General features: G+C 42.7%; 1 protein-coding gene across 2 annotated transcripts in view; it reads left to right on the top strand.

Annotated features, from left to right (window-relative positions):
• tenm1 (teneurin transmembrane protein 1) overlaps positions 1-17607 on the top strand; it is a 192607-nt gene that overhangs the window by 145475 nt on the left and 29525 nt on the right. For both annotated transcript variants that reach the window (XM_084353147.1, XM_084353148.1), the window contains one exon: positions 1251-1483. In XM_084353147.1, coding sequence (XP_084209273.1) covers positions 1251-1483 — 233 coding nt within the window. The remainder of the gene's footprint in view (positions 1-1250; positions 1484-17607) is intronic.

Below are 17607 nucleotides of genomic sequence, written 5' to 3'. Positions count from 1 at the left end.
TAAGTCCTAATTATTTAGGTCAGACGAGGATCATCAGAATTTTTGCCGCTCAGGCCCCCGTACAGCCTTTTTGCATTCTAACAATACACTACAATACAATAGGCGCCTGCTCTTGCCCTATGTTCCATCCTTAGGTTTCAGTTTTGGCCCTCCAAGGGAAAAGGTTGTGCACCCCTGCGTCGAAAAGGCCTTGCACATTAGCATGATCCTTATCTGGCGTCAACATACTAGGAACATATTAATCACTGGTGTAACACTTTGCATTCATAAGCCTATTAACGTTTTTTCTTAACTCACTTGCTGATTCAGAATCCTAAAAAGGAGATGAACACATACAACTACTACGGAGCCACTGTGGCTGTGAGCATCTGTACTATTTAAGTTAGAGGACATTAATCTTGTTGTAGCAGCACAGGCACAAGTTTACTCCTGGACTCTCTCATACTAATGCTATTCATTGTGATGCCCTGATTGCCTCTAAATGCCTTTAACTGATGGTATTGTCTCGTCAGGAATACTGAGTAATATTATCATTTAACAAACTAGGCTAATCTCACTGACTGAGTAAGTAAGAAAAATAGGAACATTTTCTAAAACTCAAACTAAAAACCCATTGGAACTGTTAGTGGCCGCTAGCTCAAGTCGTGATTGGATAATGTTTGTAAAACTCAACTCTATTCTCCCTCACTTCAAGGACATTTTGACTGGTTATTAAACAGTCTCAGTTTAATACTGATGCATCTATATGACCTACATAAGCAAACCAAACCTTTCTTGATTAAATTAATAGCTAATTGTAGTGTTTAAACAGTTGAAAAGAGCTAAGAAAAAAAAAACAAATAACTAGTTGACAACAGATAGATACAGTTGAAACAGCTAGCTGAAAGTAATGATACCTGAATCATAAAAATCGGCTTATAATGTAATGTAACTATTTTTTAGCCCTGCACCCTTTCTACTGAGCTATATCTTACTGTTAACATATTATCATGAAGACATAACATTACTAGGGATTATAATTTTAGCTTCAGCTCCACCAATCAACCGCCTCTGTTTAGCTTTAGGATTACATGTAACCCAAGTGTACGAACAGCACTAAAGCAAATCTCCATCCATCCATCCAACATTTCTAACAACATGTTGCCTCAAGCATGAGAGGATTCTGGCGTCTCCTGTGGAGTTGCCAGAATCATCGAAAAAAATGAAAGTTCCTCATAGCCGCTTTAACTTTGTACACTTTCTCTCACTAGCACCAGCCCTGCTCACAAGTACTACCTGGCCATGGATCCGATGGGGGAGGTTCTCTACGTGTCTGACACCAGCAGTCGCAGGGTGTACCGGGTGAGGAACCTCGGGCAGCCGAAAGATCCATCACGCAACCTGGAGGTGGTAGCCGGTACAGGGGAGCAGTGTCTACCTTTCGACCAGAGCCACTGCGGAGAGGGCAGAAAGGCCACTGAAGCTGCACTCAATAACCCTCGAGGTAGGAAAATATACACTACATCTAAAGAAGATGCTTTCTTAGTCAAGGCACGGCTATTGCACACTGTTGCCATGAGCATGAATTACATTTATCATCCCTCCAGGCTAATATACAGGGATTTGGGGTCAGTACTCATAGATCAGTGTTCAGTAATATTTGGTACATCTAGCTGGAGGACTGTGCTTCCACTGGGTTTCTGAAGGTCAGTACTTTTGTATTGAAGCAGCTCATTACACTGACATCTTGAATAATTTAATATGTGCCTGAAAATCTGGCAGTCTGCATGTATGTCATCACATCTCACCATTTCAGAGAGCACAATATGTTCAGGATCAGTATTGAGATTGTCATGGCACACACAGAAATCATAATCTCATAAGAAGTCACTCTGATAACCCTGCAACTATCTTTGACACACCGTGGGCTTTGATCATCATTCTCCTGGAAGCATATTATTTGAAAATGAGTCCGCGTGGGAGAATGATATGATTTTTTTTTTTTATATGACAATATTGTGATGATATTTTATATGTTTTATTCTGGCTTCAACCCCACTTTTTTCAATCCAAGTTGGTCATCTATCACTAGTCATCCTCCTTCCTTTCTGTGGTTATTTCCTTTTTTAGTCAGGAACCTACTCGTTCCTTGCGTTCTCCTTGCATGCAGGCCCGGCTCCCCACATCTTCAGTGATATAATTGTGAACTGTGAGTGAGCTAATGTTCTGTAATCGTCAAACAGAAGATAATTACTGTACAACTCCACTGTGATTAGATTTATTCTCTAAATTATAGTTCTGACGTTGCTCTCCTTTAAAATGCAAATACGTTTGTATAGGATATCAATTTTCTGAAGCGTAATCCCTACACAAGTATTAATGTTATGACTGATTCCTGTGTTATGTTTTGACTAAAGAGACAATCATTCGGAGCTTTGCTTCTCATTTAATTTGTAAAATAGCGTTTTCACTCTAAGCCCTAGAATATTTAGATATGCCGTGGCATTTAAAATAATGCTTAATTGGTTCAAGGACCATACTGTGTTCTGCCACAAAAACACCGCGCACTTCTCCACCAGCAGCCTGCAGTGTTGACACCAGCTGGGATGGATTGATGGAGTCATGCTGGTTGTGGCTTTTTTCTCAGCCCTGCCTGCAACATTTTTAAATATAAATCGATCTAACCAGGCAACAGTATTTTTTCCACTTTCAGTTTTTGTCTTTTGCTGGTCAAAGTCACTGTGCTTCGTATGATTTACTTTAAAAATAACCGATGTTTTTGTAAAAAGGAAATTGCCAGCCGAGTTGCTAAAATACTGCCAGACCTTTTCCACAGCATTTGACATTTTGACATGTATTTTCACACATTGTCACAGCAGGAAAACACAGGTGTGACCAATAAAACTAATAATCATGGCAGAAGTCCATTCAGGTGTTCCAGTTACAGGACTCTGGTATTGTGCCTGCTGGGTCACTGTCATTGCTTACTGGGACACTTGAATGGAATGAGGACATCATCAGCGTTATTAGAGGCACCTGTGCTATTCTTGCTATAACAACTCAAAATGTCTGCTTTGTGTAAATGTCTGTTCTCTGTTCCAATTTATTCTGGACCACAAGCAAATTTCGCCGCAAACTGCCCTGACGGCTTTGGGTGACACGTCACACTCACGTCACACTCAGTCATCATTCAGCCCCCCTCTAGTTGCCGTAGTTAGCAAGGTTATTGTCAGATTAGATGGAGGAGCTTCGGTTCAAAGTGTCAGACGGTGATGCTGCCATCCGTTGAACCAGCTCCGACATGGAAAAGTGCAGTAGAACAGGCCCATTTTGAACAAAACTTTCCCCAGAACACAGGTACCACACAACGAAATAAGTGTAAGTCGTCACATCAAGCCTCCAGCAGGATAATTGTGGAATCAATGACACAGCAAGAGTGGGCAATGGAGGCTTCACTCAGAGTGGCATGACAAACACGGGAAGCCCTTCTCGGACACTGAATTAATAAAAGAGTATATGAGTGATGTGACAGAGTCATGCTAGAAGGAAGGAAAAGGATGAAATGAAAGGGAAAATGAATCAGATACCACTCTCGGATTCCTTTGCAGCAAGACGAACTGCAATTCTTACTGAGGATTTGCTCCAGGAACTCTGTGATGACATAAAAAAGGCACAATTCATCTCACCTCCCATGGATGAATCAACGTGGATGACCATCCATGACAGAGGGAGAGAGGGGATAACGCTTAAAAACTCGCCACCCTGGTCTGATGTATCGCTGCATAATCCACCAAACAGTTGTGTGAGCCGGTCTGGGTGAAATGCTCTCAGTAATGGCAGCTGTGATGAGACTTGTGAGCTATTTGAAGGCCTCATCTGCACTGCAGCATCGCATACGACTTCCTGCAAAGTGAAGAGTAAATGGAAATTGTTGCTTTGTGACAGATATTACATCCCACCTCAGTGACCTGAATGTCGAGCTTCGGGGCAGAAACAATGAGTGACCTCATGTCTGCAGTGTGTGCTTCCCAGAGGAAGCTCTTGGTGTTAAAACTTGACATACAGGAGGACACATTGCACTTTCCTAAACTTTTGGAACAAACCAGTCGAAAAAATCGCCATCAGAACCAGCTGAGTTCCTAGAAGGGCTGATACAAAATTCACACATCCGCCTTGAGGATCTCAGCATGGGGAAACAACTTCTACTGTACATTGAAAATCCATTTCTTGTCAGAAATGTCACAAAATACTCGATGGAAGCACAGAAAATCAGCCACAGGGTCAATGCACTTTCACTGCAAACTGAGTTGATTGAGCTCCAAGAAAACCCATCTCTGCAGGAGGCTCACTGTGACCCTGTCACTTTCTGGACAAAAAAGGTCTCTGCTGAAGATGCCCGTTGCCTGCAGAAGATGAACCTCCACATCCTCACCATGTTTGCTCTAACTTACTGCTGTGAGTCAGCGTTTTCAACAATGAGTACAGTGAAGGGCTCATACTGTAGTAGGCTCATTAGCGAACACTTGCATCAGTGTCTCCTCTTGGACATTACACAGTTTGAGTCCAAGAAAGACGTTGTCACGTCTACTTCTGTTAATACAGAAATGCTGTTCATATACAAAATAATGTTTTGACAAGAAATTGATTTTCAATGTACAGTAGAACTTGTTTTTTGAAACTTGCATATCATCATTTGATGCACCCTGACTAGACCAGTGATGTGGTGGAAATTTGGCAAGTAGACCTCTAATCCTGCGAGTCGGAGTTTGGAATTTCCCACTTAAAATGTCCAATTTCAGACTGACCTTGTACAAAACTGCACAAGTGAACAAGAAACTGCTGATCGTGACAAGATGATGTTTCCTTGGTAATAGACAGCATTATTTTCCAGCACTTTTATACTTGGAAACATGTCTAAATATTCTCTTCACTTTGAGACTAGTACAAATACTGTAGTCACAAATACAAATTAAATGGAAAATTTAGTTCTGTGTTGTACTGACTTGCAGAAGAAGAATTATTACAAATATATAAAGCGTATATTATGGTTTTTTTTGGAGGCATGACTAGGGTTGGGCCGATTAAAAAAAAAAATACTAAATTTGATATGATTTTTAAAACTGGACTGGATACAGATTTTCACCACGAGCTGTCATACGTGACTCAGCCGCCTCCGAAAGGAACATAAGAAGAGCCCATGAATGACAGCAGCACTACAGTCCATCATGTCAACTGTGACACATCTTGTTTTTATTTCTAACAATAACAATTAACTTAACTTTTCTTATTCCAAAGTTTAACATCAAAAAAATTAATAAAATAAGACATGACAGAAGCGACATTTCAAGTAGCTTTAAGTAGGCTTTTCATTTTACACAGATACAGGAGGAGTTGCGTTTGTATTAACAGCGTAATGCAGCAGCAGGAACAGGGCAAACAGGAGCAGCAGATCAAAACAAGCCGTCGCACTGCTGGCTCCAAAACAGCTGCAAATGAGCTGCAGCACAACCTTTAACTCAAGTACAACAAAACAAGACTTAAGCACTGCAGCACCTGTGGAGCTGAGCTAATCGGCTATCCTCAGGCTCCTGCCAACTGGCCATATGCTACAACGTTACGCCTGACAAATGCTGTTCAGTCAGTTGGCACAATATCAAACCAGTTGAAGCTCGTACACTGGGCCAGACCGGCAAAACCAAAAACCTAACCAACCCTAGGCTTGACCAATCGCAGCTTCACAAGACAATAGTATATACTTTATGCTCATGCCAAGTTCATGTCATATCTGAGTTACTGTAATTATCAGTTTTTGACTCAAAAATACGTCTCAACATCAACGCTGCACAAACACATTAATTATTGCACTCAAAAATAACACAGAAGTGCCAGAAAAAATGCCTCATGTTGTGCCTGTCATTCTAAGTCATTTGTATTTGATGAATATAATTCTATGTTGTCAGTTCACTCTCACACAGCCAACGCTGCAATCATACAGTACAACCGTCTTGAGTTGTCAGGTAAAATGAATACTCTTCACGTTATAAACATGTGAGTCTTTCCCATTACATCCATCCATCCCTCATGATGTAAAAGTGGCATGATGCCGAAGGTGGATGGAGCTGCCGAGAGTGGTCAACACGCTCCATAAACCATTAAGACTGAGAAGGGTGTCATTTGTACCCAGATAACTGAGAGAGCCGGCGAGATGTGATTCAAGCACAGTCTGCACACACCCACACACTCCTACCAGCTTCGCTTGCTTCTCTTAAACAGGTATAAATGTCTATGTGGCAGCAGCTCAGTACACTTCTGCACCACAAAAACTGGCCAATGATTGCACTATTTGCAATCCAGAGAGATGCTGTTTCTGTAATTTGGAGAAACTGTCAGTAAAAAATAGTAATAGCTGGCCACAAGATACTGAATTTGTCACATGACAAGAGAAATTATTTGATCTTTTTATTAAAATGACAATAATAGCCTGACTAAAAATGGTAAGCATGGCTTCCCTTGGCTTACAGGAGAAAATGGCGCTTTTAGGCACTAAACTTAAGCCAAAATACGCCTGTCGTATTAGGTTCCTTAATACAGAAAAGTCTGCAGATTCAGCCGTGATTCCCTCCTAGCTTTAGCCCAGTTCAGGCTATTTGAATTAATGCACGTTTATTTCAGACATTAAGCCTGGAGTGTCGATTTGAATTGGTTAATCATTATACCCTTAGTTACAGGCTGACAGGAGGGGATTCCAGCGATGTGTCTTCACTGCCGTTGTACCACATTTTATTTCTTTTCCTTTGCCCTGCCTGTTAGCTGGAACAAGTCTTACTGGTCTCCTCTGACTTGTGTCATCAATAAGGCATAGTCACCCCCAGAAAGCCGGGGCTAGGGAGGTTTTATGTCCATCTCAGAGTCTGTAGTTGTAAAATGTAGACACCCAAGTGTGTCTGCACAAAGTGCAGTTTGGACGAAGGTCTGAAACACTGAAACCATCATGACTTTTGTGTTGAGAGATAAACAACATTTAATTTAGTTGTACTTAGCTGCATTTAGCTGAATCTTTTTTTCAGCTGTATTTTATATGGTTGAAATAACTATTGAAGTTGAAGTTGAACTTGCACTAATTGTGAATTATAGCACTGATTATGGCTTGCACTAAAGATCGTACCAATTAAACTATACTAACTATACTAATACCGCTACTGCAACTTTGAATTTATGTGGCTAATTATCCTTAATGTTGACAATACAAAACAGTTTGCGTGCAACTTGCACATTGTGAATTTTTTATGTTGCCATTTAAGGATTTAACATAATGTAACTTTTTTTTTACCTTACACTAACAACATTATGGGTCATTCATTAACGTCATCATGGTGTCGGTAAATTAGCTAATAAGTTCTCTACTGCAAAACATGAGCCTGGATTTGCCTCTCTGCAACAAGGCTGCATCAAAACATACAAAAAGTAGCACTAGTAGTTTTAAGTGCTCTCCTCTGTGTCATTGAACTCTTCATGGATGTGATCAATTGCACGTCAAAAGCTATCACATAAAGGTAAACAAAACAAGAAATCTTAAAGCTGCACTATGTAGTTTTGGGAGGGAAATTTTTAATCAGAACAAGCTAAGTAAACAAAGTCTCTTTGTTTTCAGAACTGAACAAACTGAATACACAAACTGACCTTAATTACAACACAATTTCATAATGTTTGACTCTGTTTATGTTTGGCTGACCCTGCCACCTTTCTAGCTTCAGTGGTACACTGTTCTGGGGACCTTATTTTCCTCTGAGAACAGCTTGTTTATTCCGTTATGAAAAAGATAAATATTTCCGGGTTTGTATTATTACCTCATTAAAATTGTAAATATTAAAATTCTGAGTCTGAATTTCTTCTCCAAGCATATATAGTGCCCGTTTAAATACCAGTTCACATATTGAAACGTTGTGATGTTTCTCATATGCTGCACCGGCTGTCGTTTGCAAAGTCACACCACAGAGGTTAAATTTGCAGCTTGTTATGCTTATTTTTTGCATTGTATTACAGTCTTCGAAGGCCGTTATAGGACTAGATTGGGCTTGTGGGGGCTGCATTTGCTCAAAAGGCAGTCACTTGCGGGAAGCAGAAATAATCTTTTAACTGCCCTCACCAATCACACCCACGCACCTGACCAGCTCTCAGTCCCCAGGTCGCACAGGAGATTTGGCTGCAGGTCTGTCACTCAGGCTGCACCCACAGTCCTACCCAGCCTCCTCTGTCAGTCACTCTCAGCTGCTGCGTGCAATGCAGCCTGATGCTGCAGGCAGACAGCCAGTCGATATGGAGAACAATAAACAAATGTAGTGTAGAAGTGCCCGCGTGCATCAAATGTCACTGCTTCTTAATACAAAGAAGATCCAAATTTGAGAGCGGAACTTTTTTTAATACCCGCAACTACCTAAGTTCATACAGACAGAAGGGGGTAAGGATGATGAAAAGGGAAAGAAGAAGATAAGAGAAAAACATCATTGGAGCTGATGCCTGCTACAATTTGACAGATGATCTGAAGACTGTTATTCTCAGCGTACGTGCCCCTTATACCTCAGAACATGCTCCATCTCTGCCTTTGTACAGTAATAGAATATTCTGTCCCAAGACTCCTCCTTTTCACGCACGGTCAGGTATTTTATACCCTGACTCACTGCACTTCACACACACTTCTGTGGCCATTGTGCTCCGACTAACCAGCTCTTATAAAGGCTCTGGAGACTTCTGCCTGGAGCCCCATGGCTCCCTGTCATCCATCTGCCACAGCCAACACTCATCCTCCTCCCTGCACCCTCTTACCAATGGTAATGAGTGGTAGACTTCACAGGGAAATATCTGTCCATTTCTTTTTTGAAGCCGTGGCTGTGTGATTTTGCAGCATTGATCTTGTCTTGTGTCCTCTGGTGAGCTGCTCGCTCCAAATTAGAGCCTTCCGTCTTCTTTCTCCACTCCCTCCACCTCTTTTTCTATCCCTCCTGCTTTCCCATCGATGAATCATCCCCGTGCCCCCGGTGTTGACATAGCTGCAGTGGGCCCAGTGTGACACAATATTGTAACAACACGGCAAACAGTTGTTAAATAGTAATCCATAGTTTTAATTTAGCCAACAATGTTGCAGCGCTATTGAGCGAGCTGCTGCTGCACAAGTTTATAGTCTATCCATAGCGTAAGCTGCGGGGATTATCTCGTGTCCTTCAAACACTCACTTATGAATACAAGATCTGGGGCATTGTTTAGAGTTGGCTACACATGCGCCTCTGCAGTCAATTAGCTCGGTAAATAAAAGGCCTTGCTCCATTTAGGATGGATCCCATGTCTGACATGAAAGAGGCGGCAGTCCCACAGGACCCAACAGCCTTGGCTCGCATTTCTGGACTCCTTCTGTTCACAACATGAAGGGGAACTTTTCTATTCACATTTGGCGAATAATAGTTGTGTTTATGTTACGATAACAGTCTGTGTTTCATGTGTAGGTTTGGACAGAGGAGTGACTCCAGTGATTGAGAGTTTAGTTGTTGATGTTTGCCTTGCACAGGTCTTATCTATTATTTGTCGACTAGTCCCAGACAGCAAAGCCGATATCCACAGAGAGAGGTGTGCGTGCATGTGTGTGTGAGAGCTTGCAGTGTCAGTCTCTCGCTCCGACCCACAGGGGGCAGACTAATGCCCTTATCAGAAGCTGACATGCTGCCATCACATTTCTCCGACGTGCCCCCTCGGCCTCTCTCTCTCACCCCTCTTCTTTTCTCTCCTCCTCTCCTCTCTTGCTGTCTCTTCTTTCCTAAGTCTCTCTATTCCCCACACAGACAAACACATTTGTCCCAAGCTCACTCAGCTGCGAGGCACGCCATCGGAGCTGAGATAGCAGTGGCCGGGGTGACGGATGAGGCGGTGGGGTTTAAAACCGGTCGCGGTTATTAGCATGTTGAGCGGCCAGGGCGTTAAAAAAAGAGCCACGGCCAGGGGTAAATGTGCTTCACGTGGCACATCGCTGCTTGGCCGCCGACACCAGGCCAGGATCGGCCAGGCCCGATGCTAGTGTACAGTATCTGTCTTGGCTCGTGGGTTGACATATAAGCAGCTTAGCCGAATGAATATCTTCACACATTGGGCACGAGTCTCATTTACAGAAATGGCTGAATACGTGGCAATGTGCATAGAAGCGTTTCCCAGTTTGTTTCATCAGTGTGAATCAAGCTTTCGACGCTGTCAGCAAGCCCATGCCCAAACCATTAACTCAGCAAACACCGTCCCCGTGCTTCTCCTCCAGCAGCACACTCACATGAGTCGTGGTGTCCCTTAAATGCACAGCTCTAATCACTGCTGCCTGCATTTCACTCCTTCCAAATCTGCCACTTCCCCAAACTGTATTCTTTGGCTGCAGCAGTGAAGTTAGAGGATCTCCTAGGGCTGTGTAGCCCCTGTGCCAGCTGCTCTGTGTTATAACTTTGGAATGAATATGCCATTGTTATTCTACCTCTGGCTCCCATAGCATTTAGTGCAGAGTGATTGTTGCGCCTCACAAAATAGAGGGAGTGGGAGAGAGAGGGTGGGGGGGAGCGGATTAAATTGATAGAGAAAGAGATGGAGCTCAGAACGGAGAGAGCGAAAGCAGAGAGTGAGCGCGACAGAGAATAAAAAAATAATATGAAATTAATAGAGGAAAATGGAGAATGGAGGGAGAGAGAGAACAAGAGAGTGAATGAAATGGATGAAGAGTGAGAGGGACAGAGGGAACAGAGAGAGTGTTTTGCGTCTAAATCCTGCAGCGTGTACCAGTCCCACACCTCATCTGCATATTAAACTGGCCCTGTGGCTGCCTTCCCTCTCTGAGGGTCAACTATCATTGTTTCTGTTGGTTTAAACAGAGCACTACTTCTCAAAACAAGGGCATCAGATAAGTCACACTGTGTTTTAAGCTCCAAGATTCGGTCCGTGTGTGAGCGGGTGCATATGTGTGCGCAATTTTTAACAGCCTGCTCCCGTGTTTCATTTCACATTGACCGAGCTTTTGTCTTTGCCCCTGGACATTCCTGCATTAATGATACACACATGAATTAATCACGCAGCAAGGCAAACAGCAGCATACTCTATGATAATGCAAATTAGAGAGACGCCATTGGGTCATGCTATTTCTACCACAGCTTGTTTTCTCGCTGTGGCATCCATGATAATTAGACAATCGGCAATGGTTTGTGCAACAGACATGCATCACTGAGCAGCCACAATGAGAAGTTCTGCCAGAGACTTGTTTCTCCCAAAACTAATACTGAAAATGTAGCTGCCAGAGGCAAATCCAGAGGGCCAGGCAAAAGAGCATCAAGCAAAGCACACAGCACAGAGGTGCATCAAGGACTTGTCTAGCCAGTGAGCCATTTTTACATGATTGGGGGAAAGAATTGCAGAGATATGTCCTGTTTGTATCCTATTCCTGTAGCCTATTCTGCTGGATTGCATTGTTACACATGAGGAAGTCTGTTTTGGTCAGTAATACATACTGCACACTTGTTTTCATTGATCCTGTTAACCCGCAGTCTCGAAGTATTAGAAAAAAATAGACACCAGTGCCCTCTTTTGGGAACAAAACATGGAAATATTGCACAATTAAAAACTGGAATTTGTGATATGTGTGGGACTTCCCACACCGATGGGATGGAAGTTTAAAAATTGCTGAATCAGCCTAGTTCACACACCCGATCATACAACAAGTAGTACCAGCGAAGCAATCTGATTGGTCAACTAGACATTAAGAACATGCTCAAATCAACAAGACAGCACATCTTGCTCATCACTAACAATGTTACCATTTCCATGGCAACATCATCACTGCCTGGAGCAAGAGCCAATAGATTAATTGTAACACACAGGTTGTGATTTGTGAAAATATCTGAGTGTGGGATGTTTTTTAGCCTATATCAACTATGACCTCCTGTTAGGCTATTCTTTTCAGCCATTAAAGTAACAATAATTAAGAATTTTAATAAAACTGTTTCGGAAATTGGACCTAGCTGTTACGGTTACAGGGGAAGCAAGGTGAGGACCCAAATGCAGATAACACACGGGAGGCAGGATTAGGGGAACAAAAGACGAGCTTTAATTAAACAAAGCTGAATGATACAAAAAACGAAAAATCCAAAAGACAAAGTACAGAAAGGGCTTCAACAAAGTGCAAATAAAATCAAAGTACAAATCAATGAAAACACAAGGAACAGAAAACCAGAAACATACCATGGGGAGACACTGGAGAAAACACTGGAGATGACGCGAGTGGGAAACACATGGTGGCATCATGGGAACGAACTGACAAAAACATGAGGGAGAACAAAGACTATATACAGACAGACTAACAGGGGGAACAGGTACAGGTGGAGTGAAAATGACGGATGAGGGAAAGGAACATAAAAACACTGGAAGGAGGGAAAATCACAGAGGGAGGAACTGAAAAGCAAGACGCGACACATGAGGGTGCAATTTCAAAATAAAACAGGAAACACAAGAACAACAAGAACCGGGATCGCGACACTAACCACTCCAACAAGCTTCAGTCATCGGATTTGATGAGTTAGTTTTATTATTTTATTAAATCAACTTTCTTGAAGGAATATGATGCTGTAAGAGCGTTGCTTGACTGCCCCATTAATTCAGGTTTGTGCCTCCCTCGTGTGCAGAGAGCAGTTTTTGTGACAGTGAAAATGTTGTTTTTGACACCAGCAATTATGGATGGAAGCAGAATATCTCTTAGCTACTTGTAGTGAATTTTGGAAATGATTACATCTATCTTTTTTAATACATTTTGACTCTGACACTCTGGACTTACTGGAAATGTTTAGTTCACTGGGAAACTGTTCAGTCTTGACACTCCTCCTGCATCCTCCATCAGCTGAGCTGGTGAGCAGGGTGACAGTTTCTTTCTTTCACTTTCTCTCCCTCCCTCCCTCTCTTTCCCCCTCGTGCTTTCTCGCTTATTCAAAGGGGATAAAGGAAAATCACGTCAACATACAGTATTTATTGATATTTATCGCAACGCAACTGCCAGGCAGCCTATGTGAACACTAACACGCGAGTGAGCAGCAGCAGCACAGCAATGCAGCCGCCACGCAGTACACAGGCATCCAGTATGTCCAGCCTGTAACACGTGAAGTTTGCGGAGTAGCTAATTTTATCGTTGGAATAAACACATTTTTTAAGCAGATATCTTAGTTATAACAAGACTGAGCTCGCTGAGCAGTTTTGTGTTTAAATGTTAGGTAAGTCCCATGACCTCTAGAAAGCATTGATGACAGCTCAGCAATGACTCAACAGAAAATCTGTTGCTGGGCTGTTACAACGGGTCGGCCTACTTACTGGAGTAGTAAACTAATGAGAGTTGATGTAGGTCATTGTTTTCCAGTTATTAGTCAGACCCCATGTATCCATGGAAACAGAGATAGAACCAGCAAAAAGTGTGTTTGTTTTTCATTTTGAGAGCTCATTGCCACACACCATGAATACATTGATTATATATTTTGTTTTGTTGGTAAAAGTTGTATAATCACAATACTACACTCTAGGCTGAGCTCTACCATCGTTCGTGGCACTTCAGCGATGCGGTCAGGACTGAGGCGCTTTGTTTCACACCCTCTCGTGTAGTAGTGCTGAAATGACAAAACAAGTTGTTTGTCATTACCTTCCAAAATGATTCATATGAGAATGTTCTGATCTGGCTGCACTATTAACAGGATGACAGGCCCTCAAGTACTCATACATCAACATAATCATGCAGCACTAAATCCGACAAAGCAGCTACCTATAGGATGCTACAGACTAAAACAATCACATCAATTTTCTCGCCTGGTAAATCTGTCCAGTCTGATATTTTCTGCCATGTTTGGGCTTTCCTACACCAGAGTCAAAAGTACAGCATTAGAGTTACATAACTCTTTGAATTAACAGATGCATCACACTAACTCCCTCCTGTTTTTTACTGACATAAGATTATTACCATACCAACTTATGCATATTTTGGGCAAAGGTTCAGTTTGGTTGAAATGTGGAAACACACTGCAAAAACCAAGGCAGTGCAGATAATGTTGTTGCTCTGTGCAATGTCGAACTTACAGTTGACTTGTTGTGTGACAGATCCATCAAAGGTTTTCTCAGCGCTGTCATACTACCTCAGAGGTTGTTTGTCAGGAAATGTTGACATAAGTAATTTGAGCATTACGATACAATGTTGTTTTTCTGGTGAAGACGTTCTTGAATATGACAAGACGGCTCCTTACAAACAAACGAATGAAGACTTGGCTGTCAAACACCAAAAATATTTTCAACCAAACTCAAAATAACGGCTTGTTTTACTGGATAAAGTTGATCAAACTACATTTCATTGGGTTTTCTCTTAATCTACAGTGTGTGTCACAGCCACATATGTGATCTTGATAGCCTGATGAAGCACTTGGAGAATTGGTTGAATTGTACCACCAGTGACAGGAATTTTAAAACTACTCAGAATTTTTTATGGTGATCGGACAAAGCAATTTGGAGAAACAACTCACTTCCTGTTTCTGTATCTTTGCTTCTTGCAGTAATTCAATATTTCCATCGTTAAGAGCACCACAGTAGGAGAAACATTTTTTTTTTTCATAGAGTGGCACAAAGATGCATAGGTTTACACTGACCTGGCCTTTTGAACCAAAGAGTAAAAACATTTTTTGATGATATGTTAAAGAACGAGTTCAACTCGGATCTGATGGCAGTGCTCGATTAGATCACCTCACTGAACCCAGTGACATGCATTGTCATGTGTCAGGAACTTTGTTGGTCACTAGGTAAGGGATCTGTCTCAGAAAGTATCTTGTGCTACTTAAACGTAATCACCCTGGGTCGACGACTCGTAGATAATCTGAGAGGAAATAGTCAGCCTACTGCCTTGTTTTACTAAGTACCCAAAAAACATAGTCGAGGAGCTTCGAAGAGACAAATTTATGCTGACTTAAACGAGGCTCTACCTGTAAAACGCTGCTTGCTGCTCAAGTAATGTATTAGGTAGAACACAGACTGACAGCTACCCTGTTTGTAGTCGGAGTGTGTAGGGTAGCTTCGGAGAGATTACTGAAGCTCACTGTGTGTGTAATGAAGCCCTGAGTCAATAAGAGATGCAGGCTTAAGGCCAAAGGCTGAGCCCGTGCATCCAAGGTGCCATGCTTGTGTGCATGCTTGTTTTGATTGACAGCCTCTGGGTCCCCGGACCCACTCTGCCTGTCCCAGTGAAGGGACACAGAGTTAGTTATGGGTGCCTTGTTAAAGGTATGTCAGGTTGACAACGTCAGCGTGATCATGGGAAATGTGACACGCGTGTCCCTTTAACTGGTCGAGATGGCCGCTGCTGGCAGCTGGCCTGTCAACCTCCACTGGGAGCCTGGCAAGCTGACAGGAGGAGTGCAGCTTTGCCACTGTGGAGGAATAAATTGCATTTACTCGAGCTGAATGCCCGACACAAGCACACATACAGACGGAGGCATTTGTCTTGGTTGGGGGGGGGGGGGGGGGGGGGGGGCTCCTTTGATGAGGAGAAAGATGAACTTGTGCCCGTGCAGGTTGTTTCTTCCTTGATTCTTTAAACACACTGACAGAAAGATGAATAAGTGGAGTGATGGTGGCAGGCACAGTTCGGCTTGGCAGACCAATTGAACCTGTGAGAGTGGGGACGGGTGTGGGGGGGTCAGCTGCTGTTATAGGGATGGGACAACAGAGCCAGTAAATGTTTGCACCTGGGTACCATTATCACCTGCAGCTCTTCAAGAGAGCAGTGGCCAGACCTCCCTCCCAAGAAGCACTCACACAGTTGTTTTGGAAAACTGTGGAAGGAAAATCTGAACTGCTGCAAAGCCAACTATCTGTGATAAAGACTGCGCCGGAGTTGCCTCCGGCTCAGTTACTGTGATGTCTTTGTATGAGGGGAAACTTTGGGTGGAAGCTGCGCATACAGATTTGCAATCTATAGTAGTTTAGTGCCTCATTTCCACTTTTTCAGTCATGAAAACATTTGTTTCCTCCCATCTGATCCCATTTCCTCCTTCTACCATCGCAGAGCTTCAGTGGCTTGTTGTCGTGATGGTATGTTTGGTAAAAGAGCGTCTATTGATAGACCTCCTTGTGTTTGTTTGATGTTCTAAACAGCACGACATAATCTGCAGACGCTCCGCACTGATCCAAACCCCTCAGCCTTTCATGGAGCTTTCTAGTCCAAAGCATTTCAATTGCTTTTATAATTGAGTTTGTCTGCTGCCTCTGTGATTGCTTTGGATCTCTTTTTTTGCTATCAAACAAGGCAATTACTGCCAAGTCGCATATTTTTCACCCAAAAAATGTTTATTCGCTAAAAATTAGCATGCAACTGTTGCAAAATCTCCCCCCCTAGTTCTCTGCAGGCTCGCAATGTCTCGCCTCGCCATACATGTGTAGTCGCGGGCTAACAGCTAAAAAAAAAGGCAGCTATCAATAATTAATTAATGCGGGTTAATATGTTAACAAACTTATAGCGGTTGATAATTAGATGAGCCACAGTGTCTGATTCAGACTTAATTACTAAGCCACTGTCTGTTCTGTGGGGCTTTAATGAATAATTAATTACAAGAAGCATGAATTATTTCTGCTTACCAAAGATCAACCAAAATACACGCCCGTCCTCGTTTATGGTGCTATCTTGTATTGATTGATAGTGTTTGATTGGGCAAAATAAGAGCAGCACTTGTACTACAGTACTGCAGTTCACAGATGCAGAGCGGTGTTTGATGGCAGCATAATCAATTCCTACTCGTGACTGTCATTTTTGTTCATACAGGTGTGGAACTCTACACACACACAACATCAGTACTGTGCAGTGCCATTTCCCAGTGCTGAGACTGAGTGAACAGGTTTATTTTCCCCCCTTTAGTGCACATGGGCAACCTCAGTGTCTTCACCAAAGTTGTGTGTGTGTGTGTGTGTGGGAGTGTGAATTCCTCATCTGCAGAAGCTCTGATTTATCCGCTCTATATTTGCATATGCGCACAATGTGATTAACTGCCATGCCTTATCTTTTTTGCCTAGCTACTTCACCGCACACATGCATGTACACACACCCGCACGCACCACAAGCAGGAGCTTGCACACGTTGTCCTACGTGCGCACGCACATATATTCACACGTTAACATGCAAAAGAAAAAAAAAAAAACAGCATTGTGGAGTTCTCAAGGAGAAATGATAAAAGGGAACAGTAAAGCCACACAGCCAGCTAAAGACTCCTTGTAACAATGTGTTCCCCGGCTTCACTGAGAGCCGGACTGGAGCAGTTAGTGGACCCTCCAGGCTTTAATTTGGTTGACTTTATTTATGGCCGGAGTCCCTCACTGGGGCCAGTTGTGCAGGTGAAAGTGTCCATCTGTCTACATTCACTTGTCAGTCACACACAGTTACTTTGTACAGAAGCGCCATGAGCCATAATCAGCTACAGCTAGCATCATTTAGATGCTGTAATAATATGTCAGTCCATATCATTAACACCCGCTGAGCCTGGGGATACGGGAGGGCCGATTGAATGACTTACTCCTGAAGCTGCTGGCAGTTTGTGTGTGTGTGTGTGT

Source organism: Pagrus pagrus (assembly GCF_965226575.1).
Source record: "Pagrus pagrus genome assembly, chromosome: 5".
Lineage (NCBI taxonomy): Eukaryota > Metazoa > Chordata > Actinopteri > Spariformes > Sparidae > Pagrus > Pagrus pagrus.
Note: the sequence above shows the minus strand (reverse complement) of the source record. Positions and strands in the feature narration are given on the sequence as shown.